The sequence below is a fragment of the Erinaceus europaeus genome, chromosome 16, assembly GCF_950295315.1.
Source record: "Erinaceus europaeus chromosome 16, mEriEur2.1, whole genome shotgun sequence".
NCBI lineage: Eukaryota > Metazoa > Chordata > Mammalia > Eulipotyphla > Erinaceidae > Erinaceus > Erinaceus europaeus.
In genome coordinates this window covers 55,683,145-55,710,197 of record NC_080177.1, presented here as the reverse complement: position 1 = coordinate 55,710,197, position 27,053 = coordinate 55,683,145, and the positions used below count along the sequence as shown (strand labels likewise).

At 39.3% G+C, this 27,053-nt stretch overlaps 1 protein-coding gene across 5 annotated transcripts in view; it reads left to right on the top strand.

Annotated features, from left to right (window-relative positions):
- The window catches only part of FMN1 (formin 1), a 446,009-nt gene that overhangs the window by 163,345 nt on the left and 255,611 nt on the right, over window positions 1–27,053 (top strand). For all 5 annotated transcript variants that reach the window (XM_007521682.3, XM_060175174.1, XM_060175177.1 and 2 more), the window contains one exon: window positions 2,907–2,968. In XM_007521682.3, the coding sequence (XP_007521744.2) occupies window positions 2,907–2,968 (62 nt within the window). The remainder of the gene's footprint in view (window positions 1–2,906; window positions 2,969–27,053) is intronic.

Here is a 27,053-nt window from a genome sequence, read left to right as displayed (position 1 = left end):
GCCGACACAGTACCACACTGTTTTTTAACTACTATTGCTTTGTAATATAAATTAAAGTCAGGAATTATGATGCCTCCATCTTCTTTTTCCTCAGGAATGCTCCTGCTATTTTTTTTATAGTTCCACATGAATTTTTGGATAAGTTGTTCAATTTCCTTGAAATATGTCATTGGGATTTTCATACGGACTGCATTGAATCTACAGATTGCTCTTAGCAATCTTTTAAAAATGATTTTTATTCTTCCAAGCCATGAGCCAGAGGATGCTCTTTCATTCATTGTGTCATCTTCTATTTCTTTTAACAGTGTTTTACAGTTTTTGCTGAAAAGGCCCTTCACCTCCTTTGCTAGATTTATTCCTAGGTATTTTATCATTTTGGATACAATTGTAAATGGGATTGCTTCCTTGAGTTCCCTTCCCTCTGGTCCATCTTTATAAGGAAATGCCATTTATTTATGAGTATCGATTTTGAAAACTGCCACCCTACTGAATTTATTGATGATTTCTAGCAGTTTTTTTTTAAAAAATTATTTATTTATTCCCTTTTATTGTCCTTGTTATTCTATTGTTGCAGTATTGATGCCGTCGTTGTTGGATAGGACAGAGAGAGTTGGAGAGAGGAGGGAAAGACGGGGAGAGAAAGATAGACACCTGCAGATATGCTTCACTGCCTGTGAAGTGACTCCCCCTGCAGGTGGGGAGTTGTGGGGGGGCAGTGAAAATCCAGGGATGGGGTATAATACAGTTCATAACTTAAATCAGTCAGACTGCTAATAGACTACGGTGGTAGTTAGGAGCATAAACAGTTGACTATTTAAGGTTCCTGCAATTTTATGGCGAAGATGTTGGGGGTGGGGGCACGTGGCCATGCTGGAGGTCCCTTCATAGGTTCCTGGCTGTTCTGATGAAAAGAAATTTTCACAGGACACAAATTCATGGGTGCAATTTCTGGATCCTTTATTTAGTTGTACAAAGTATAGATTTTTGAAAAAGTAATGTCCCGAAGGTCTTTGGACCCAAAATCCTTAACTCCTGTGACCAGAGCCTAAAAGTAGAGAGAGGAGTAGGAAACCAAAGGTTCCTAGTAACTTTGGTGCTCGCTTTTCATTGGCTCAATGGAGTAAACCTTCCCTCTTCCTATAGTGCAAAAATAGTCCTCTACCAATTAAAAATCCGCTTTTCATGTGCAAATCTCTATGCTATAAGCACAGATACATGCTATAAGCATTTATCGCTGTCCCAAGTTTGTGAACTTAGAGAAAAATAATCCTCAGGAGCTCCTTTCCCTGAGCGCTCCCTCAACAAAAAGATATTGGATGCTTGGGCCATATCGTGGTCCTCTTCTGGCTGAATAATCCTGGTCCGCAGCCATTTTGTTTGGCTGTCAGGTGATCAGTCCGGGTCGACTTTCAGGTCTAGCTTCTAAGTCCCCCCCCCCCCCCCCCCCGGAGTTTTAACTTCCCGGAACTTGAATCTTCTTATTTACCACCTTCTCTGTCAGAATCCAGGGCTGGCTCGTGCTCAGAGAGGTTCTGTCCCATGTGGAAGGAGACCTCGGAATTCACATCAAGGGCGTGTGCTCCTCTGTGCCTCTCTGGTTCCAAAGCCCTGGTCTTGCCCAGACTGGGCTGCAGCAGTCAGAACTGTGTGGCCTCCAAAAAATGTAATAAAAAATTCCGTAATATAGCTCAAAAGTAACCAAAGAATGAGGCGTGAGACCACATGGACGGCAGGGAGTTATGTTTATTTTATGTTAACGGGTTACAGGCTGATTATCTACCAGACCTGCACAGCTTGCCGCGCAGCACCCAACTTTTATCAGTTTCAGCACAAGCTGATTGGTTAGAAACAAAGTCCATCAAGGCGCTGACAGTAAAGGTGAGAGCAGATTGGCTACCATCATAACCCTCTACTCAGATGTTGGAATGTAGAAGTGGGCGTCTACTAGGAGCCTATAGATTTTTCATTTCTTCAGGACATGTTGGTGAGGTCATCTGCCCAGGGAAGTCAGGATGGAATTATAATAGTGTCTGCAACTTGGTGGAAGAAAGGTGGTAAGATATAAGTAGGGCAAATTGTTTAATAAACAGGAACCCAAAGGTAGGAATAAAAATGCTTTCTTAGAGCATTGCGCTTTGTGGTTCTCTGTAGATTGTAGAGTTCTGTGACCCCTCTTGCTGGAAAAGAAGTTCTGGATGCTTCATGCTTAGTTGTGGGAGGGGAGTTTTAGTGCTTGGCTAGAATTCCTGTGGAATTATTATACTGGGAACTTGTTGGAATAAACATTTGACTTGAACTAAAATTGGATCGGAATTTATTTTTATCTTCCTTTCAATCTCAACTCCCCCTAGACTCTGATTTAAATGACAAATGATGACTTTCTGAAGTGATCTAGAGATTAAAGTCAGCTCTGGGTGCTTGCTTATTCACCATGCATTCAAATAAAGATGTTTTTCTTCTTTGAAGCAGAGCTAAAAATAGAGTTCTCTGATCTCACATAGAAAGTCTTTGTTTATTTCCTGTATGTCTGCTCTTGACACATCTGTATTTGTTCACTGTAGGACCTTATTTTCCAATTTCTCCTAAAAGACAAATGCCTGACCATGTCTATCTGGAGCACCTATCAGCCTTCTTCTTTCTTCTAATTTTTTTTTAACCCTATCCTATGTGCTTAATTTGGGGCTTCTCATAACTCAGGGTTTGTGAAATGAAAGGAAATTTCCCTGCTCCCTTGAGCTGCATGTCCTGTCTTTCAACCTGTCTTGTTAGGTGAAGGCTAAACCCTAGCATTTATTTATTCAGTTTCTTCCTAGGGATGGGACTCCTGGGGCTTGGGAGGTGCTTATTTGAATTTTGTATGTAATTTTGTGCCTCTTTTTTAACTGACTTTTTTTGTGATTTTACAGAATACCAAGCTGCAATTTTACACCTGAAGAGGAAGCACAAAGAAGAAATTGAAAACCTGCAGGTATCTCTCTTTGATTTTGCTGGTAATGTAAGACTGAAACATGCCCCCCCCCCCCCCACACACACACACAAACAAGCCAAAGCAAATATTCCCTTTCTATTGATGCCTTTACTTAGAAGGGATTTGCAGCTTGTTCCTGACAGTGCACACTAAGGTTTTTCTAGGGGATGAATAGAATCCAGTTCCCATTTCTAGAAAATTACTGTAAATGCATTTGATCAAGGAAATAAAGGTTTTGTCTATACAGTAGGAAAGAAGATTTTGTATTTAGATTTTGGGTGGGGGTAGATAGCATAATAGCTATGCAAAGAGACTCTCATGCCTGAGGCTCTAAAGTCCTAGGTTCAATTCCCTGCACCACCATAAGCTAGAGCTGATCAGTGCTCTGGTAAAAAAAAAAAAAGTAAAAACCTAAATATGTTATTGTATAATACACACACACACACACACACACACACACACACACACACACACACACACACGGTGTGCCTCTGCCCTATAACCTGGGTTGTCTGAACCAGGTACAGGGGATTGAACCTGAAATTTTGGAGCTTTAGGCATGAGAGTTATATTTCCAGTGGGTGGTATGAATAAGTTCCTTCAGCTTAGTTTTTTTTTTTTACGCGTGTTAGCATCTGTCCATTTCTCAATGCATTTCTGCAATATGATGTTAAACAGATGAAGGCATTTAAAAAGGGCATATTCAGGAGTCAGGCAGTAGTGCAGCAGGTTAAGTGCACGTAGCGCAAAGCGCAAGGACTGGTGTAAGGATCCCAGTTCGAGCCCCCAGCTCCCCAACTGCAGGGGAGTTGCTTCACAATTGGTGAAGCAGGTCTGCAGGTATCTATCTTTCCCCTTCTCTGTCTTCCCCTCCTCTCTCCATTTCTCTCTATCCTATCCAACAACGATGACAACAATAATAACTACAACAATAAAAAACAACAAGGGCAACAAAAGGGAATAAATAAATAAAATAAGTATTTAAAAAAAGGGGGATATTCATTAGGAAAAAGGGTTGTGCTCAGTGGTCCATTCCTTAGTCACAGGGATTTCTTGAAAACTGCTGATTGCTTCTCCTTTATAAAGTCCAGAATAATTGTGAGATCATTACCTGCATCCCATTAACTTCTAATTGTCATTCCCTTGTATGGTGTTTGCTAGTAGGACCTGTAACACAAAGTCTGTGTTTCAATTTTAAAGAACTAAATATTGAACCAAGTACTGCTCTTGCTTACTGATGGCTGAGTTAATGTTACCTCAACAAAATTTACATAAAATTATTGCTTACTTAGTGCTGACTCAGTACTTGTTTGCTAAAGTTGATTGAGTTTGTGGAATAAATATCCGTCTTGTTATTTAACAAGTGATAAGCACGTTTTAAAGTTAGCGGACAGTGTATTAGATTATATATGAAGTCATTGCAAATAGCAAAAAGGTTATCAGAATTAATTCTAAATTCAAGTCACGCACATCCATCTTGGTTTAAGTGGTTTGGAAGAGGGAATGAGTCAGTTCTACAAATGAACAAAGTGGAAAAAAATAACAAAACTTTGGTTTCCTTGAGGAGAAAGAGGTGGAGTTCCTTATCTCCTTTGTTGTAAAATGCTCTACAGAGATTTCTCTTTCTTTGTTCTGGTGTGGACAAGAGTCTCAGGTGACTCAGGAATTGAGATGGTACTGAATATAAGAAACAGATTGCTAAAGTGAGTAGGTATACGAATGATTCTGTCAGTAGAAAGTTCAAGTAGAAAGTATTAGCATGGGGCCAGGTGGTGGCACACCTTGTTAAGTGTATACATTACAGAGCACAAGGAACCATATTCAAGCCCTGGATCTCTACCTGCAGGGGGGGAAGGCTTCGCAAGTGGTGAAGCAGGTGTCTCTCTCTGTCTCTCTCCCTCTTCACCTCTCCCTCTCCCCTCAATTTCTTTCTCTCTCTATCCAAAATAAATAAATAAAGATTTAAAAGAAAGTGTTAGCACTAACTTTCCCCAACCAAGTTTAGAGTGATCCTCGGACTCTTCTAGTTTGGGACTTCTTTAGAACACAATGTATTTATTCTTTGAGGGTGACTTTTCAATGACCTTCCAACTGATTTTCTGCCTCTGCACTATAACCTGGGTTGTCTGAACCAGGCTTTCTTCCGGCTCATTCTTCTTTCAGTGAGTCTTTGAAATACAGTTTGACTAGAAGATTCCATGGTCAAATGGGTTTGAGAAATAGCTGTTTTTTCCTGTTATAGTTCTATCATGTATGGAGACAAACTATGAGAAAAGACTTTTTTTCCTCATAAAATATTTGCATAATCCTAGAAGCAGATTTTTTTTGAATACTGCGCTATGTATGCTCTGTTATGTAATCTTTTTTTTTTTTAAAGTTTATATTTAGTTTTATGAGAGAGAGCATCCAAGAGAGCACTGGCATAGATTATGCCAAGGGTCAAACCTAGGAATTCATTTATGAGTTATATAATTTTATCATCTCAATGTATACATTCACTTCCATAATATTTATTTATTTTGCCTCCAGGGTTATTGCTGGGGCTCAGTGCCTGCACTACAAATCCACCACTTCTGGAGGCCATTTCCCCCCATTCTGTTGCCCTTGTTATCATTATTGTTATTGTTGCCATTGCTGTTGTTGTTGGATAGGATAGAGAGAAATCGAGAGAGCAGGGGAGATGTAGAAGAAGAGAGAAAGATAGAACCTGCAGACCTGCTTCACCGCCTATGAAGCAACTCCCCTGCAGGCGAGGAGCCAGGGCTCGAACCAGCATCCTTACGCCCGTCCTTGCTCTTCGTGCCATGTGCACTTAACCTGCTGCACTATTGTCCAACCCTCTACATTTCACTTTTCTAAGCTCAAGTTAAGTGATTTGAATTGTTTCGTTATCCTTTTCAAGTCTTTTTTTAGAGGTATTTTTTAGTGTGTTTGTCACATAGATGATGTACAGTATTTCTTATATAATAATTTATAATTGACTACTAGTAGCACCTGTTTACCACATCTCTACTGTGTGTCAACCCCCATTCCATGCATTTACTATCTATTTTAGAGTAAATGTAGAAGTAGAGGCAAAGTAACAATCACCTCCATTGTATAGATGATAACATGAGGTTTCCAGAGAAGGAGTATCAGAAGTACTGGGCAATGAAGTAGAGAAATTTAAATTTGAATCCATTTAGCCCTAATTTTGAAACCCCTGCATTCATTAGTTCAATCAATGAATAGAACATTATGCCTAGAATCCCGAGGTCTGATCTTTGGTTTGACACAGTGAACAACATGAACTGCAGGCAGTACTTTGGGCTCAGTTTCTCAGTTCCTGAAATGAAGATTCAGACCAGATAATCTTCAGTTCCACCTTTGAATTTAATTATTGACTTCCCCCATGTTTAAGAACTTACCAGCCACATTGTTCTATTAGATAGGGCTATCTAACTCAGAAACTTGATATCCCTGTTCTTTACACTCTTTCTCCATTTAAGTTTTTTAATATCTTCTAGAGACTCTCTCTTCTCCTAAGGGGCAGGAATGAATACCCTTTCATTTCCGTTTACTAAAAACAAAGGTTTTCAGCAGTACTATGAATAGATACTCTAGTTTTGTAGTGAATTTCCAGATGCCTGGCTCAGTAAAGGAATCCAACTCTTAGAATGGGAAATGAAACTTCTCATTCTTTTTTGAGGCAGGAGAGAAGTATGAGGGTAAGACTTCTTTGACTCTCAGCTTTTTCAATTCTGAAAATTGAAAAAAAAAACGCATGCCCCTTGTCTAGCTCTTGAGGAACACTGAATAATTTGAGAACTTTATTTTTGGCCAACACTTTAAGTGTTTGGAAATAAGTACCATAGGAATGACAGCTTTGAAAAGAAGTTTTAATTTACATCTTTTGGGTTGTGGGAAAGAAGAAAAACAATTCACCAACAACATCATTTCCTTTGTGGGAACCTTTTTTTCATGCACCCCATTCATTGTATGTATAACCCTTCACTGAAGGGAAAATTGTCTAAACATGGCTTCTGGCAACCCCTGCTCATTGTGCAATGCAGTCAGTCACATTTCTTACATGAAGACTCCCACTGTGAAATAATTCAAGGGTGAATGCCAAACTGGAAATTAACTTACAGTTACCTTGTTGCCCCCAAGAGAACTGAATGGTATGGTGGCCTCTACTGAGAGACTTGTAGATTTTACCTTTTCTCTCCCCAGTTCACTATGCCAATCTATTTCTTTTTTTAAAAAAATAAATTATTTATTTATTTATTCCCTTTTGTTGCCCTTGTTTTTTATTGTTGCAGTTATTATTACTGTCATTGTTGGATAGGACAGAGAGAAATGGAGAGAGGAGGGGAAGGCAGAGGGAGAAAGAAAGATAGGCACCTGCAGACCTGCTTCACCACTTGTGAGGCGATTCCCCTGCAGGTGGGGAGCCAGGGGCTTGAACTGGGATCCTCACATTAGTCCTTGCGTTTTGTGCCACCTGCACTTAACCCGCTGCGCTACTGCCTGACTCTCTATGCTAATCTGTTTCTAAGAGTTTACACACTGTTAATTGAAATGAAATTGAGTGCCAACTACTTGAACTGATACAGTTAAGGTCATAAAGGTACGGGCATCCTGAACTCTATCATTGTGACCTTAATAATCAACAGGATACATTTAAATCTGTAACTTTCTGGAGAATGTGAGGGAGAGGGAGCAATCTGTATAGCAATAAACAACTTTCAAAATTAAGAAATATGATGATTTCATTAAACCCTCATGGTATTTCCCTAACTGTTGACATTAGTATCATTCATTACTGAGATGATAGAAGAGGAGAAAAAAAATGTTGAGAAATAGTTTAATCTATTGCTTCATTATTAATACACAATAGTGTTTAGGAGTCTAGCAGATCTCCTTGTATACCTGGCACTGGTGTGCTTCTTAGGTCACTGACTACAGAAAATTTGACAGATATATTGGGGTTGAATTTTGTTGGCAAAACTAAGCAGTTAATCTTGTAACTAGTCAAGCAATCTAGGTCTCAGCCTTCAAGACATTATCTTGCCCCACATATACCATACATAATGCATAATGTGGAGGCAGTAGCCTCAGTAATCAGGGCCGTATACAAGGGTATATAAGCCCCTTCCTGAAAGATACAAGTGAAGGGGAACGCAAAGAAGGTGCCTGTTGGCTGGAATGAGGCAGAGAGGAGCATAAAGGAAGGAGAAAAAGAAAAACCAGATGGTACACTTGAGCAAGTCAAGGGCATGTGTGAAGATGGTATCTATCACTGGCTTCTGTCCCTAGAATCTACTCCAGCAGACCCTCCCCCTCAGGGTGTGCCTTCAAATGATTAGTGAGCTTCTTTCAAATGAAGTCTGATCAGTTTTCAAGGGCTGTGTCAGGCTGGGCCCTCAGGTGAGTAAATGTGTACATGAGATTTTTTTAAAAAAATATTTATTTATTTTCCCTTTTGTTGCCCTTATTTTTTTATTGTAGTTATTGTAGTTATTGATGTTATTGATGTCGTCATTGTTGGATAGGACAGAGAGAAATGGAGAGAGAAGGGGAAGACAGAGGGAGAAAGATAGACACCTGCAGACCTGCTTCACCACCTGTGAAGTGACTCCTCTGCAGGTGGGGACCCGGGGGTTCAGGTCCTTGCGCTTCATGCCATGTGCTTATTAATACATTGAAAATATTAAGGAAGCTGCAGTGTGTGGCTGTGCGGATTAGTGTTTTATGATTTAAAAGTTATTCCTCAGTCTCACCACTGGAGGTCAGCTGGACTCTTTGTCTCTGAATAAGTTGCCCAGTGTATTTTCTTTTGATGAAGAGAGCAGTGTTCCAGCTCAGACCTTTAATTTAAACATAAGTTTCTTAATTTCACAAAACAACATACACAATATGTGTATATTCCTCCATATCCATCATGCTGAGTGTACTTATAGAAGCAACACATGATGCTTGTGGTCATATGTATGTGTGTGTGTATATATATATATATATATATATATATATATTACATGTTTATATACATGCATGCATATATTATATATACACATGCATGTTTATGCACATATGTACTATATACTCACATACATACTAACCTGTAAACATACTCTTTTTACCTAATTTTTTTTTAAAAAAATTATTTATTTATTTCCTTTTGTTGTCCTTGTTGTATTATTGTTGTAGTTATTCTTGAGGACAGAGAGAAATGGAGAGAAGAGGGGAAGACAGAGGGGGAGAGAAAGGTAGACACATGCAGACCTGCTTCACCTCTTGTGAAGGGACTCCCCTGCAGGTGGGGAGCCGGGGGTTCCAACCGGGATCCTCAGGCCGATCCTTGCTCTTTGCGCCACATGCGCTTAACCTGCTGCGCTACCGCCCGACTCCCTACATACTCTTATAAACAGATATGCACAGGGTCAACAGATCGCTCACCTGGTAGAACACATGTCCTTTTTGTGCATGATGTCATGAGTCCCAAGCCCTGACACCACATGGCTGCACCATGGAAATGCTGAGAGCACTGTGGACAGTATAGCAGTGCTGAGGTGTCTCTCTTCCCTCAAAGGAAAAGAAAACAGTGAAAATGCTGTTAAGCAATACCACATATGTATGAGGCCCTGAGTTTGTTTCCTGACATCTTATGCAAAAATTCAAAGAAAAAAAATACACTTGTTCCATATTGACAAATATCACCTACAAACAATGATACATAGCCCATTTGTCTGTATTTCATCTAAGAATGGGTGGAACCCCCCCTAAAAAAAAAAGTATTATTTCATAGCATTTAAGTACAACTGGGTATTTAAGTACAACTGAGTCCCTGAAGTGATCAGAATAGGCATGGCTTCTATTTTCTTTTGCTTTTTAACTTCTTAACTCTTGGGATAATGTTGGCATATAAGGTTTTGTATTTTAGGAGTGTAATGTCACTTCACCTACCAGTAAAGTACCAATAACCCTTCATCTAAGTTTGGGTCCCTTCCACTCTTGCAAAAATCTCCCTTTCTTGGTGGCCTTAGTTCTGCAGTCAGAGTCTAAGGGTTTTTGTTTTGATTTTTGTCCCCATGCTGTGTTTCTTTGTAAGCCCACATATAAGTGAGATCATCTAGTATTTATCTTCTTTTTAAAAAATATTTATTTATTTATTTTCCTTTTTGTTACCCTTGTTGTTTTTCATTGTTATTGTAGTTATTATTGTTAATGATGTTGTCATTGTTGGATAGAACAGAGAGAAATAGAGAGAGGAGGGGAAGACAGAGAGGGGGAGAGAAAGAGACACCTGCAGACCTGCTTCACCGCTTGTGAAGCGACTCCCCTGCAGGTGGAGAGCCGGGGGCTCAAACTGGAATCCTTATGCTGGTCCTTGCACTTTGTACTACGTGTGCTTAACCCTCTCCGCTACCGTCCGACCGTCTGACTCCCTTATCTTCTTTTTGAGCTATTTCATGTCTCATAATCCCTGAAGATTCCATGTTATTTCAAAGGGTATCTGTTTTTTTCAAAGCTGTGTACCATTTCACTGTGCATATATTTTATATGGCTAGAATTTTCCCCTTCCTACTTCTGCTTTGTCGTATAGTTTCTTTTCTTATTAAAAAATATTTATTTATTCCCTTTTGTTGCCTTTGTTGTTTTATTGTTGTAGTAGTTGTCGTTGTTATTGATGTTATTGTTGTTGGATAGGATAGAGAGAGGAGGGCAAGACAGGGGAGAGAAAGATAGACAGCTGTAGACCTGCTTTACCCCTTGTGAAGCGACTCCCCTGTAGGTGGGGACCTGGGTGCTCGAACCAGGATCCTTATGCCCGTCCTTGTGCTTTGTGCCACCTGTGCTTAACCCATTGCACTACCGCCCAACTCCCTCTTTTACTATTTTTTAAATTTTATTTTTATTATTGGATACAGACAGAGAAAAATTGAGAGGGATGGGGAAGATAGGGAGAGAGACAGAGAGGCACCTGCAACCCTGCTTCACCACTCATGAAATTTTTCCCCTGCAGGTGAGGCCCAGGGGCTTGAACCTGGGTCCTTGTGCACTGTAATGTGTGTGCTTAACTAGATGCGCCACCAGGTAAAAGATCAGCTTTTAACTGGAGGTAGGTGGCACTCTATTAGGATTTGCCCCAAGGGTCCATTACTCTGGAAACTGAACTCCAATTATATCCTCCAACTGCTCCCAGCAGGATTATGTGAGTGAAACAAAATAAGAACTGCCAGTGACTTCCACAGAATTTATACTCCAGTTCTCTGCCCCCCTCCCCCCATCCAGTGTGGTAAGTATAGGATTGTAGGACTGGGCATGCCAATCCTCTTAGCTATTCCCCCAGGATAAGTTCTATACCTTAGAAATCACTTGCTGATTGTAATTGGCTGCCTCCTGGTAGGGCTTCTTTCTTGGTGTGGGGAAACCCTCTCTTCTTCCTCTCACCTGCATGCTGTCTCTATTTCCTTTGCTGTGGAAACTCTGAACACACAGTTTTCAGAGTGGTTTCTGTGCAAATTGTGCTTTCTCTTTTTTTACTTGAGTTTTGATGTGTTCTCTGAAGATTCTTCATATTCTGCCATCTTTTATAGTCACTAGGTACTAGGAGTTGGTAGTCCCTTTAGAGAGACAGATTTTGACAAAATAGCTACTCAGTAAATATAAAATGCTTTGATAGGAGCCAGTGGAATAATTCACCTATAGCTGGTTGCTGCTTTGCTGTGGGTGTGACCCAGGTTCGAACCTGGACCCCACCACATCAAAGGAAGCTTTTGTCTCTACCAAAAAAAAAAAAAAGATGCTATAATAGGATATAATTTAGATTTAAGGAGTCAGGTAAGAATACTTTGAGGAAGTGACATTTTTGAGACCTGAATGGTAAAGAGAACTTGACTTGTTTTGAAGGACAATAGCAAAACCTGTGACTAGAGCATAGTGACAGTAAAATGGAGTGATCAAAGGAAGCTGGGCTGAAGCTTTAGAGTAGTGTTTGTCAAACATTTCAAATTGCCTTCCCGATGATAGGTATGTGGCAAGAAACAAACACTCTATTACATAGAATTTACAACACTAGTTGTTGCTTCTAAAACTATCATCTTTGCATCTCTAAAAATGTTCACACATTTTGATTCTCCCTTGGGTTCTTAAACCACAATCTGGAATATAATTAGTACACACTATATGTTTTTGAGTGGACTAGAAGAAAGAAGGTGTTAAAATGATACTATCAGGGCTGTGGAGACAACATAATGGTTATGCAAAAAACTTTCATGCCTGAGACTCTGAGGTCCCAGGTCCAATCATTAGTGCCACCATAAACCAGAGCTGAGCTGTACTCTGATTTCTTTCTCCATACCTTTCCCTCTGTTACTCACTCTTTGATTAAAATAAAATATTTTAAAAAATATTATCCTTTTAAGCATAAAATCTGAAGTCTCTTTTCTTGCTATCTCCATGCCCTTCTCATCATAATGGGATGTATATTACTTTATATGGCATGGCCCCCATCTGTTATAAGTAAATGTAATACAAACAAGTTAAAATTTGAAAAAAAAACATGCATTTTTCACATTTGATAGGTACACTTTGTAAGTTGTAGCATATAAAATTGCTGATATTTAGCCTACCTTGACTTAGGAAGCAGCAATTTCCTATGACTTAATCTGACGTATATACCCCCAAATATAGGGTTTAGAAACACAGCTTAAAATGTCCTGAGCAATTACCCATAAAATAGTGATTCATGTATTTTATGGTTATTCTTTTCAGTCAGAATAGTTGAGATACCTCATGACTTCTGTGTTCCATGTCATTTACAGGACAATGTTGATGAGTGACTTCCCAGCCTTCAGGCAATCCATAAAAATAAAATTACTTAGAATTGTTTGTCTAAATTAAAATAGTTCTTTATTGTTGTTGTAATTATTGTTTTTATTGATGTTGTCATTGTTGGATAGGACAGAGAGAAATGGAGAGAGGAGGGGAAGACGGGGGGGGGGGTGGGAGGGAGGGAAAGATAGACACCTGCAGACCTGCTTCACTGCCTGTGAAGAGACTCCCCTGCAGGTGGGGGGCCAGGGGCTCTAACTGGGATCCTTAAGCTGGTCCTTGCACTTTGAGCCACCTGCGCTTAACCCGCTGAGCTACCGCCTGACTCCTCAAATTAAAATAGTTTTACCTTGAAAAAGTAATGTTAGGTCTTTCTGAATCTAAGCAATTTTTTTTCTCTATTAAAAAGTAATTACAACCCACCATTGGACCATTTGGACTCTGTAATCTAGGTCTTTGTCAAATTATATGTATTTTTTTCTCTCATTGACCTTTTGTAGCAAAGCTTCTGTTTCTGGAAGTAGAAGTTAAGTAAATATTATATTATGGTGTAGATATATGGAAAACTAAGAGTAGGAAAGGATGTGAATTCAACATTTGAATCACATTTATTGTGTTGTGTGTATGTGTGGCACCATGAAATATTCTCAGGACCTTAGTGTCTGGGCAGTACCATTGGGTGATTTCTCTGACCCAGTTTCTTCCTTCTTTCTTTCTTAATTTCTTTCTTTTCTTTCTTGGTACTTTTTTTTTTTTTTTTAAGAGGAAGAGAGAATGAGTGATAGAGGAGGTTGGGTACTGAGGGAGATAGAGACAAAGACACTAGGACAGTATTCCATAGTCCATAGGGGTTTCCCCCTCCTCAGTCACCCATTTTATTCCCATGTGGTGTTGGGGCCCAGTCCAAGGCATTATGCACCTTCTGGCTCTGTGCATATCCTTTTTTTTTTTTTCTGCCTCCAGGGTTATCACAGGGGCTTGGTGCCAGCACTACGAATCTACTGCTCCTGAAGGCTATTGTTGCCCTGGTGGTTGTTATTGTTGTTATAGCCATTGTTGCTGTTGGATAGGACAGAGAGAAATGGAGAGAGGAGGGGAACACAGGAGGAGAGAAAGATAGACACCTGCAGACCTGCTTCACCGCTTGCAAAGCAACCCCTCCCCCCATGCAGATGGGGATCTGGGGGCTCAAACCAGGATCCTTACGTCGGTCTTTGCACTATGTGCACTTAACCTGCTGCGCTACTGCCCAGGCCTCACATATCTTTTTTTTTTATAAAAAATAATAATCTGTTGAATATTTTCTGTACGTCTCCCACAGGTGCCAGAGTTGTTTATTTATTTATTTATTTATTTTAAATAGAATGAGTTTTAAAACTTAAGACAGTCTGTTACTCATTAACAAATAACCTGGAGGTCTTTTGATAATTTGAGTTTATTTTCAATTAGTTCTGCTGGGAATTTAGTGAATGCTAAATCTGTTTAGATTTTTCCCATTCACATCATAATTCTCATCACATTATCTCCCCCTGTTAAGTAGTAAGTAAACATTAAATTAATTTAGTGCAGAATAGGTTTTTTCTTTCTTCTTTTTTTTTTTTTGTAAATTCATTGTGTACAATGCACTCATTCTCAGGTTGGTGAATATAGTACAGTGTCATTATTACAGTGTTGAACCCAATATTTCTGGAGTAGTGACTTAACCCTAAAACTTGATTACCCAAAGCAAATGGAATTGCCCTTTTTTTTTTTGGCTTTAAAATAATGTTGGATAGGCCTAAAAATGAGGAGGGGAGAAAATAAGATTGTGTTACAAATCTGGCAACATCAGCCACACTAGTAAAATCAAATCCAATGTTGTTTTATGACTCTGAATTTATGTGAATGCCCTGGATCAAAGGGCTCGAATCCCACTGGACTGTGAGGTCCATAGTTCATGGCAAAAACTCATCAAAAAGAACATTTCAGTTGTTTAAGCTTTTCATTTTAATCAGCTGCAGTCATAAAAGTACCTTTAGGTGTCCAAAAACATTTTGCCAAGATCAAGAGACAGCTCTCTCTTGTGTTGAAGCAGCTTTTCTTATTGGATCCATATATAGTGCCTGTGGCCTTAGAGTGTCAGAGGGCTGCTGCCTCCCAGAGTGTGGCCTAGTCGATGGCTTCTTTTGGTTCTTCTGTGTGTTATGGGATGATAAATCATGGTGTCTGACGGAAGGACTATAAAATTTTCACACAATCTATCAAATGCTTCCAGCCATTTAAAGCTTGGTCTCTGACAGCTAGCCAGGTACTTTGCTTAGACAGAAGCCGAGTCTCCTGCCATCATCTTGCCAAGTGTTGAGAAGCAGCTCTGCATAGGAGTGAGAACTTGAGGCTTGAATATCAGAAACTTCCTCTTGAGGCCTGGAGGCATGACACTACCCCTTCCTACACCAGTGGTTTTGAACTGTTCATAAGAGGTACACAGTCTCATTCAGCTTGTGCAGTGTTTGTGAAACAGCAGCCTAGTGATATGAACCAATATACATAACTTTTAAGTTTGTGGAACCAGTCTAAGTGGTCTTGCAAATTTTTCCCAGCAGGGTTATCAAAGAAACTCCAGTGTCTGCTCCACTCCATCATTCTGGCAGCCTTTTTTTTTTTTTTTTTCTCACCCCTCCTGTTTTCATAGAGTAGTAGAGGCAGAAGGAGAGAGGCAAGGGAGATATGAAAAGACATCAGAAGACACATCTGTGCCACTGATCTTAAAGCTTCCTTTTGCAAGTGGGGACCAGGGTCTTGAACCTGGGTCCTCATGTATGGTAATGCATATGCCTTACTAGGTGGTGAAGTAAGAAGCATTTTCTCTCTCTCTCTGTCTCTCTCTTTGTGTGTGTGTGTGTGTGTGTGTGTGTGTGGTGTAGACTGTTCTGGGGGTGGGGTGGGGCAGGAAGAGCTATTTCTAGGAAAGTTCTGTTCTGTGGGTGGGGTGGGGCAGGGAGACCTATTTCTAGAAAAGTTCTAGTTTTCTTAGGGAAACCTACACTGGGAATTGTCTTTAGCACTTCAAATTCTCAACTCCAAAGATCAGCAAGTCTAATTCTAGAGTTGGTAGGACCTGTCTATCATCTCCTTGTGACTTTTTTCCTACCTGAAGTAAGTATAGTGCTAAGCAGTCTATCTTTTGTTACTGTTATTGCTGGGACTTCACCTCTCTGGGTTGACCTTTCCAGCTAGGGATGGGGGAGAGAGCATAATGGTTATGCAAAGAGACTCTCATGCCTGAGGCTCCAAGGTCTCAGATCCAGTCCCCTATACCACGAGAGCTGAGCAATGCTTTAGTAACAAAAACCAAACCAAGCAAAAAAAAGAAAACAACCAAGTAAATAAAAAAGAGAGCCACCATAGCACCCAAACTGTTTTCATTGACATAGTATTCTCATGTGATGTACCAGCAGTTGAAAACAGGATTGTATACATAGCAAAGTAGGAACACTTCCAGGTGAGTTACCTTGTTAGGCCCAATAGTCTGGTTACTAAACTGCCAGGCACACACAGAGACACTCTTACTGTTAACCCGAAAATGGCCCAACTTAAAAACTCAGATGCATTTTGCAGAACTCTTATATCCCCAGTTTCTGTTACTAGTTGATTAACAAATGGTTAATTTTTTTAAAATTTTTCTTTTCTTTTTTCTTTTTATTGAGGGGATTCACATCAAACAGTATTACCAGGGAAGTCATTTGATCTAGCTGTAGAAGGATATATAGCATGTTTTATAAACTCAGTCCTTTTTGGATGAGGAACAGGATACTTTGTTGTAAACTAAATAAAGAAATAAATGACTTTTTTTTTTTAAAAAAAGTGGAGGTATCCCTATATTTGCACAGACCTTATATTTCTTATATATTCTGGGTATATTTCCATATACCCAGAATCAGGGAGAGAGATTCAAGCACATTGGAACCATATAATTGATTGTCCAAATCAAAATGATGCTAAACCAGTGCACACTGACATAACCATAACTATCCTGGTCAAACTGAGTAATGGCTATTTATTAAACTAAAGTAGATAGCCCCAAGTTTCACTGGTTAGTTTGTGGCCAGATGAAGAACACAATCTTAGTCTTTAACTCATATCCTACTGCTTTTCTCACTGTTTTCTACTGCCTGTATTAATATCCACCTGTCTGTCATTCACTCTCTAATTCATATATCATAGCATCACACTTTTTACTGCATGGTCTTTTGTACACTATAACTTACACACTCCTTCCTTGTTCCACACCCTGTTGCTCTCATCCTAATTTAGTCTTTTCTCATATCTTGTCTAAATTCAAGTCATACTATAGACTATACACAGATTGTTTTTGCTTACACACCTTTCAGTGGAGTTCACTAGTGTCTGTCAAGTGAAGTTTAAAGTCCCTAGCATGATAATTAAGACCTAAAATCAGATTCAAAATGAGGTTAGTTTCTCACATTTCCCCTACATTTTACTATCACTCTGCCTTTTTTTTTTTTTTAATGTCACTTAGACTGCTTATAAGCGGCCATGCTACCCATGCCAAGCCTTGGTGACCCTGCAAGGAATCCTCATGATTCATGAAGATATCTGTTTTCCCAAACCACTGTCCTCTGAGATTTTAGACCGTTTATACCTGACATAGGCATTTAGCAGACTCTCATAATCATGAAAGCAGAGGGGTTGTCCTTTCCACTTCCAGTGCTAAATACACTGATGGACATAAATAGCAAGCAGTTGAATTTACCACCACAGTAATACATAAGTTTATACATAAGGTAGCCACTAGCTGATTTCCTTTTTTTTCTCTTTGTCTCAGATGTGAGTTATTGGATATTGCTTACTACACAGGGGATATGGCAGTTTATGGTGGTAATCATTTGCACTAGTTTGAGTAAAGCATCATGGATTCATTTGGACTTGCAATGTTTTGTAAGTTCTTGCATCTTAAAAATGGGAACTGGTGAGGCTGGGTGGTGGCACATTGGGTTGGACACACATGGCGTAAAGCACAAGGAACGGCATAGGGATCCCAGTTCAAGCCTCTGGATCCCCATCTGCGGGTTGGGGGTGGAGGGGTCACTTAACAGGTCTGCAGGTGTTTGTCTTTCTCTCCCCATCTCTGTTTATTTTTGGCTGTTTATTTTTTATTGAAGTATTGTTTGTTTATTATTGGATAGAGACAGAGAAATTGAGAGGGGGTGGGTGAGGCAGAGAGGGAGAGAGACAGAAAGACTCCTGCAGCCCTGCTTCACCACTCATGAAACTTTCCCCCTGCAGATGGGGGGGCCAGGGGATTGAACTCCGGTCCTTGTGCACAATAGTATGTGTACTTAACCAGGTGCAACACCACCTGGCCCTCAAAACAGCATGTTTAAAAGTAAAAATCTATTGACATAGTAACAGAATTAGTCTTTTTCCAGGAATGTATAGATCAATTGAAGGAAAATAAGGTTGCCTCTCCCAATTATTGAATTCACTTGTAGCTTTGCTGTTTTTTTTTTTTTTAATTTCCTTTTTGTTGTCCTTGTTGTTATTGATGTTGTCGTTTTTGGATAGGACAGAGAGAAATGGAGAGAGGATGGGAAGACGGGAGAGAGAAAGATTGACACCTGGAGACCTGCTTCACCGCCTGTGAAGCGACTCCCCTGCAGGTGGGAAGCCGGGGGCTTGAACCAGGGTCCATAGGCCGGTCCTAGCGCTTTGCAGCCACCTGCACTTAACCCACTTAACCTGCTGTGCAACCTCCCAACTCTTCCGAATAACTGATAGCTTTCCTATTCTTTATGTGCTTTTTAAGGTCAGAAGATTCTCTAAAGCTGACTCCTTTCCTTACTCAACCTATTGCTAGAATTGTATCCAGGGCTTATAAATAGAAAGTAGAGAAATTGTTTTATAATTTTCATATGAAATATTTTTGTACTTTTGAGTTTTCTGCTGTTACCTAAACTCTGAATATTAGATTCCTATGGCATCACTTACTCCTTCATTATCCAACTAACTACAGAGACAGACATGGCCAACCATCAGAAATACCTCTTGGGCTTGCAAAATAGCTCACTTGGATAGTGTGCTCCTCTCTCTCCCTTTACTTCTCCTTGCCTCTTTCAAAAAGATATTTTGAAGTGATTTCATGTTTTATTTCTCTCTTAAAATTTCAACCAAGAACTATCCAAAAAATATATATTTGTCATTTTTTGGTTAGGAGTTCTTTGCTTGGAGTTCTTTCTCTTATTCACTGAAGGCCCCCCCCCCCCCCCCCCCCAAGAGGACCACAGGCAGGAAGGGAAAGAGAACAGTGGAGACCACAATACTGTTCTGCTGCTCATGGAATTTCTTTGTAAGGTATTCCCATGTGGTGAGCCCAAGTATTTTAGTATTGGACTATTCAGTGTTTTTCTTCAGATGTACATCAAGTTTGTACTTGATTCTATACTTTTATTATTACCTGTGTTGACAGGAAAATCTGAACAACAGGAAGGAAAAATAATCAATATAAAGAAGTGAGATGAAAACAGGCATTTGCTTTTTATGTTTTCCAACTACAATTGAGATTAGGCTGTACATCCACAAAGTAAATTTGGACCAAGAAAAATGATCTCTTGACAATCTTCATAAAAATCAAAATTCCTTTCTTTCAAACACCTCAGCTATTCTAATTAGTTTCATGTGTGTATTAATATTGTGTTCAAGGGCATGTAATCAAAGCCTTCTCTAGCTCTGATGTGCAGTGAAGGGAAAGGTGATGGGCCAACATTGAGATTCCTAGTAATCTAAATATTTAGAGTGCAAGTAGTTTGTAATTATTTAGAAAAGATGGCTGGCATGGATACTGGAGTCAGTGCATTTCCTGCTGGAGCGTGTATGGCACAGAACTGACACGTAGCTGACAAACACATTGACGACAACATGTTGATGGCATGAAACTCGATAGTGATGGGTCTTGATATAGTTGTTACATAGCTGTGAGCCTGTTGCATCAGCAGCCTATATATATTTTATTTAATTTTCCCCCTTTATTGGGGAATTAATATTTTATATTCGACACTAAATACAATAGTTTGTACATACATAACATTTCTCAGTTTTCCTCTTAACAATACAACCCCCACTAGGTCCTCTATCATCCTTTTCCAGGACCTGTATTCTCCCCTCTACCCACCCCGGAGTCTTTTACTTTGGTGCAATACACCATATTACTTACTTTTGAAAGCTATGCAGAGCATTTCTGTATGAAATTTCAAGTAACATCACCACTTGTTTTAACACACTATTAGTACCATGCAGCTGCAACATCTGAAGTAGAAAAATTGCTGGAAAGAAACCACAAAGCTGCCTAGAACTCTCTATCAAACCCAATTTGAGGTGATGTTTAAACCTGCATGGAATCATTAGACATTTATTTTACAAAGATTTCATCAGTTTTGCTTCATGTTTGATCAATTAGGAAGTAAGAACACTGCTTTAAATTCATATCTTCCAATGTCTGGGAAGAAACTGAAAAAAATGTGGAATCTTGTAACAATTATTCTTTCAAACAGCACAAATTATGGAGATGACTATCAATCAAAATTAATATAGTTTAATCTAGAGAGGCAGCGTAGGAGGAAAACAAGAATGTGGTTTGTCTATATTCCAGGAGTAAAGAGTCAAGTCACAGTGAGATCTGAGCCTTTCCAAGTCATTCTGTGTGCATCATATTTGAGTGTAATTTCACATGCATCTTGATGTTCCAAGTGTCATTAAACATCCAGTAATCAGAACAAATGTTCTGCCAAATTCCATTTATTATCTTAACTGTCTAAGGCATTGAGCACTCTAGATTTATAAATATATAATTAAAACCCCTATTTAAAAAAAATAAACCTAGATGGGAGATTTACATTTTTCTTAATTCGTGTTTACACAAAGAAGAGATTTGTTTTTTAAATATTACATCAGATCCTTGTGAGCTCAAATTAATCAATGTGATACTTTGCCAAAACTCTTTTTAAAAATGATGGTTATTGATACTCTGTGGTCAGGGAACCATGTTTATGGAGTTTTAGAATTCGACAGTTATTCAAAATGACCATTATTTCAGGTTCTGATGTTTTTTTCAAGAATATGAGCCTAGGTTCTGTGAATGCTTTTTATTCCATGTGCCAGCAGCTCATATACATCCCAGATGCAAATATCCCAGCTGTAGCAAGCTCAGCTCTGGAAACACTTCTGTCTTTTTAGATAAATCCGCTATATAAGAAGGCCAGAGGGCTTGATTGCTCATAAAGACTCTCTGGGAGCCTGAACACCCACATTCCCAAGGACCTTTGTTTTAAGGGACTTTTTGCCCCTAGATTATCTCTTGGGCTTGGTGCCTGTACTATGAATCCCTTTGCTTCTAGCAGCCATTTTTTTCCCCTTTCCTTTCATTTTTTATTAGCCAGGACATTAAAAATGAGAGGAGAGGGGGTTGAGTGGTAGCACAGTGTGTTAAGTGCATGTGGCACAAAGCACAAAGACTGGAGTAAGGATCCTGGTTCAAGCCTCCGGCTTCCCACCTGCAGGGTAGTCGCTTCACAGGCGGTGAAGCAGGTCTGCAGGTGTCTATCTTTCTCTCCCCCCTCTATCTTCCCCTCCTCTCTCCATTTCTCTCTGTCCTATCCAACAACAAATGACATCAACAACAATAATAACCACAACAAGGGCAACAAGAGGTGGAAAAAATGGCCTCCAGGAGTAGTGGATTCATAGTGCAGGCACCAAGCCCCAGCAATAACCCTGGAGGCAAAATAATAATAATAATAATGAGAAGAGAGGGGGAGATAGAGAGGAAGAGAGAAAGAGAGGCACCTGCAGATCTGCTTCACCATCTGTGAAGTTTCCCCCCTGTAGGTGGAGAGCTGAGGTTGAGCCCCAGTCCTTGTGCATAGTAATGTGTGTTCAAATGGGTGTCCCTAACAGTTTTGCTGTTTAAAGTATGTCTACTATTCCTGTTCCAATCATGTTGGCCTCTATCCCAGTGAAGGAAGACTGGAAAATAACTTATAGCACTTGGATACGCAGGGAGGAAAATAGGTTCAGGAGTTCTCAAGTTACTTTAAAATGAAAATACACTTGAATCTATAAAACTTTTTACCAGTGAAGGCATGATATATATTCAGAATGATGGCATCAATAGTATCTTTGATCTACAGTACTTATTTTGATTGATTTGGGCTCAATCCATTTGCAAACTCTCACATATACCCTGTGCTTTATTGGAAGATAATGCAGTGTGGAGGGCCATGGTATGCAACTAACTCATCAAGACTGTTTGGAGAATAAACTATATGCACATATAAGTTAGACCTTAGCTTAGAGGTAGTCATGCTCATTATACAGATCAGAGTACTTTAAAATCCTTTTTTGTAGCAGAACTTGCTTGGACGCTATTCCACAATTTCGGAATTCCCCCTTCGCTTCCTTTTGCTAACTAAACATAGTAACATAGGTACCATAACTCTGTGACTTGCCTTTTGTTTAAATATGGTGCCTTGAAACAAAGAAAGAAAGAAAGAAAGAAAGAAAGAAAGAAAGAAAGAAAGAAAGAAAGAAAGAAAGAAAGAAAGAAAGAAAACCTGAATCTTTTAACTTTGAAAAGGTTCATTTTGGCTATATTTATAATTAATCTTTTTTTTAATTTTATGAGGGGTAGTTAATGGGTTACAGTATAGTTTTTGACATAGGTCAAAAGAAACACAGGTAAATTTATGTTTTTAATGGTACAGTTAAGAATTTCCTTTTGCAGACTCCAGAGTCACAAAGATTCTCATGTTTTCATAAAAATTCTTATTTCAGTGAACATAAATTTGAATTTAGCAGTTTAAAATATTGATTTTCATTTTAGCCAAAGCACCTAATAACTTGCTGTATTTTATTTTACCCACAGAAAAATCACATTTTATAAGAGGTATAGTGAACAAATAGAAGTTGCTTTGGGGAGAGAAGAATGACCATAAAATTAAAAACTGAATTATCTGCAGTTCAACTCATTCATAGGCTTGTCTTTGAAAAAGGGGCCATTTTGCTAAGGAACCTGCACAGAATAGTGGAGCTTCTGTCTTAGCTCTGGTAATTTGAATCTGATGCACATATGATATTGTAGTGTACTCACATGTGTATGCATTAAGTTTGTACTTTTAAAACTTATTGTTAAGAGTTATTTTCTTAAGTAAGAGACAATGACAACCCTCAATTCTAACATGTGGGATGCCTCAGATCAAATCATGGACCTCAGGCATATAATCCCTGTGTTCTACCACTGAGCTATCTTCCTGGCCCCTGGATTTTTTTTTTTAAGGGAAAATAAATGACCAAATATAGAGTTAGAATTCTCCTATTCAGTGAAATTATTTTCAAAGCAACTAGCTACATCCAGAAAGATTTGGGGAGACAGTTTGTATTCTAAAGACTACTGTAAAAAAAACAAAAACAAAAACCCAAGGTTTTTAGTTATAGATATGTTGATGTATCCAAATATGTAGTTTGGGTATACTTTCAAAACAGTGGTTGATTTTAAGATTAAATGTACTTTCTTATTCATTTTTTATTTGCGATCAATAGTGGTGTACAAGATTGTAACATTATAGGGTATTGTCCCACATCACACCTACCACCAAAGTTCTGTGTCCTGTACAATCCCATATAGAACCACCATAGTTCTCACAAAGTCTTAAAACAGGTTTTTTAAAAAAAATTTTTAACATTTTATTTATTTATTTATTTCCTTTTGTTGTCCTTGTTGTTTTATTGTTGTAATTATTATTGTTGTTGTTATTGATATCGTCGTTGTTGGAGAGAAATGGAGAGAGGAGGGGAAGACAGAGAGGGGGAGAGAAAGAGAGACACCTGCAGATCTGCTTCACAGCCTGTGAAGCGACTCCCCTGCAGGTGGGGAGCCAGGGGCCCTAACCAGGATCCTTAGGCCGGTTCCTGTGCTTTGTGCCACGTGCACTTTTTTTTTTTTTTTTTTTTGCAAATTCACATTATCAGTTCATTGGATGCCACATGAGTAAGACCATTTTGTATTGGTCTCTCATGTCATTACTTATTTCCCAGAACATAATTACCTTCAGTTTCATCTATTTTGCCTGAGAGGACACAATTGCTTCTTTTTGATTGCAGAGTAGCATTCCATGGAGTACATATCCCATAAATTCTTTAACTAGTTATATGTTGATGGGCATTTAAGCTGCTTACCACTCTTTGGCTATTGTAATACCACTTTTATTTATCCAAAGGGCATGCAAACACTATTTTGAAGGAATCTCTATGTTCATAGCTGTCCATAATTCATTGTTCATAAATATCTTTTTTCTTTTTTAAAATATTTATTTATTCCCTTTTGTTGCCCTTGCTTGTTGTAGTTATTATTGATTTCATTTTTGTTGGATAGGACAGAGAGAGGAGGGGAAGACAGAAGGGGAGAGAAAGATAGACACCTGCAGACCTTCTTCACTTGTGAATCAATTCCCCTGCAGGTGGGGAGCTGGGGACTCAAACCAGGATCCTTATGCCAGTCCTTGTGCTTTGCACCACGTGCGCTTAACCCGCTGTGCTACCGCCGGACTCTCTAAATATCTTTTTTTAATGTGGTACCAGAGATCAAAATCAAGATCTCAAGCATGTGTCCTACCATGTACTGCCAAACCACCTCCCCAGCCCTTTTATTTATTTTTAATTTAATTTAATTTTTACTGAGAGGGAAACATATACACAAACACAAATAAAGGACCGTGACATTCTGACCTATTTTGCTTTAGTTGTATTCTGTGGTGCCAAGGCACAAACCCAGTGTCTCCCACATACAAGGCAGGTGGTCCACTTTCCTGGCCCAAATACTCTCTTAAAATAACATTAAAATCGTGATTGCAGAAATGCTGACATACCTCCGTGGATCCCTTGATACCTGGTTTGTAAACTTCTGGATCCTTTCGTAAGCCATTTTTTCTCTGGATGAAGAAAATACCCAGCGATTAGAAGCAAATGTAAGCTCTTAGAGGAATCTCATGCTTAACTAATTTCTGGTACCCTGACCACTATCTTTTGTATGTTTTCCATTACTTGATCCAGCCTTTCCAACTACAGCAGAAACTACTTGAATCCATCACCTAGAGAAGAAAGGCTTTACTCAGTTTTTTGAGCTACATTCTGGCACCTCAATTTATGTCTCATATAATGAGTGCATGTGCCTTTTGGCTGGGTTGAGCGATTTTTAGAAATTTAAGACATTTCCCTTCCCAGCTTCCTCTAGAGGAGGCATCCCAGGCCAGAGCCCAGATCTTAATGAGAAACACGTAAACCTTCTTGTTTTCTCTGTCAATTTGCCTACAATTTTAAGTTCGTTTAATGGCAGATTTACCAAGTGACTAATGCCTGGGAAGACTATGTTAAAGAGAAAAGTGGTTGTGGCCTGGGCACACATCGTAGTAGTTCATTTGTTCAAATATTGAGGTAGGAAGCCAAATACTTCCTTGTTTACTCATGAAAATACATGGTGACGGAGGTGAGTTTTGAGTATTTGGTTTTGCAATGACCCATAACTAGATAAGGAAAGCACCATGGAGATCCTGGGATACATTTACTGGACAAATCTACCTGCGTCGTTCTTGTTTTTCTTTTAAAATATACTTTGTTTTATTTATTTTTTTTTTGGGGGGGAGAAAGAGACCGATCAGAGCACTCCTTAGTTCTGGCTTACAGTAGTGTAAGACGTGGAGAGAAAGATGCCTGCAGACCTGCTTCACCACTTGTGAAGCGACTCCCCTGCTAGTGGGGAGCCGGGGGCTCAAACCAGGATCCTTACCGCCAGCCCGTCCTTGCACTTTGCGCCACCTGCGATTAACCCGCTGTGCTACCACCCCACTCCCTCATCTTCATTTTTATTTCAAGAAAATTTTAGCAGCTTAACTCTATGTTGTAGTATTATTTAAGTGACTTGTTTTGCACAATTAATCTTTTCAATAAAAAAAAAGCAGATTTGGGAATATTTGAGGTAACCATAATTGAATACACACACATATACACATAACCATTTTTTTTTTGTCATCAAGGTTTCACTGGGGCTCAGTACCTACATGAAATCACTGTTGATTGTAGCTATTTTTTTTTCTCTTACTTTTTGATAGAGGATAAGAGAGAGAAATACAAAGAGAGCAAAAGAAGGAGAGAGAAGAGGAAAGACTCCTGCAGCACAACTCTATTGCTTATGAAGCTTCACCCATGCAGTTGGGGGATCAGGACCCCTAGGCTGAGTCTTCACACAAGTTAATATGTGCACTTTATCAAGTTCATCACCACGCAGCTCCCAAACACACACATTTTGCCATCTCTATGTTGATATTGTTGAAGCGATAGACACTGGCCATAGGGTGGAACTCCTACACAGACAAAAACATGGAGTGAGAAAGAACTAATAAAAGAAAACCTATGGTTGCTTGAAGAAATTGTTAAGTATTAACACAATATTAAGGATCAGGGTTTACCATTTGCTTCTAGATCACATGCACTCTGGCAGGGGGTTGGACAAACCTCTCTGGGCTATTTGTAGCTCCTGTAGTAATGATAGTACAACAGCAAGTGCCAAGTCCTCTCAATAGAGAAAGAATTAGTATATTGACTCACTGTCTAAAAATGTAATGTCTTTAGGTTTAGAATTACCTAATTCTAGTTTTCTTACTGGAAAATGAAGTCTGAAAACCATGAATGTCTCAAGATGCATCTATCCTGTGATTTTAATGACTTAGTAATTAGATGTTGACAGTGTCCCCTATGATTCATGATTTCTTTCTTTTGTGTCACAAAAATACTGTAGCTAAAGTTTCAAGATAGCAGCTATAGTCCATATTTTTTCAAAGATAGAGACAGGGAGAGAGAGAGACAGACAGAGAGAGAGAGAGAGAGATTGAAAAGAAACTTCCTTCAGTGCTGTAGGGGTCTTTAGTAAAGTGATGTACTACCCAAGGGAGCTATTTTGCTGCCCCTCAGTCCAAATTTCAAAGATCTTTCCCTTTCATTTCCCCCATATTCCCCCAGATCACTACCTATAATTATATTCCCATATCTGCTGGGAAATTGTGCAGATGCAGTCACATCTGCCATGTTGTCCCCTCAGGCTACTGCTAGTTCCCACGAGTGTTAGGACATTCTTGAGTGCCTGTTCAGCCATGTTGTGCCCTCAGGGCATTGTCTACCCCCCCCCCCCCCCCCCCCCGTGATATTTGGAGTGCTTTGGTTACCCCTC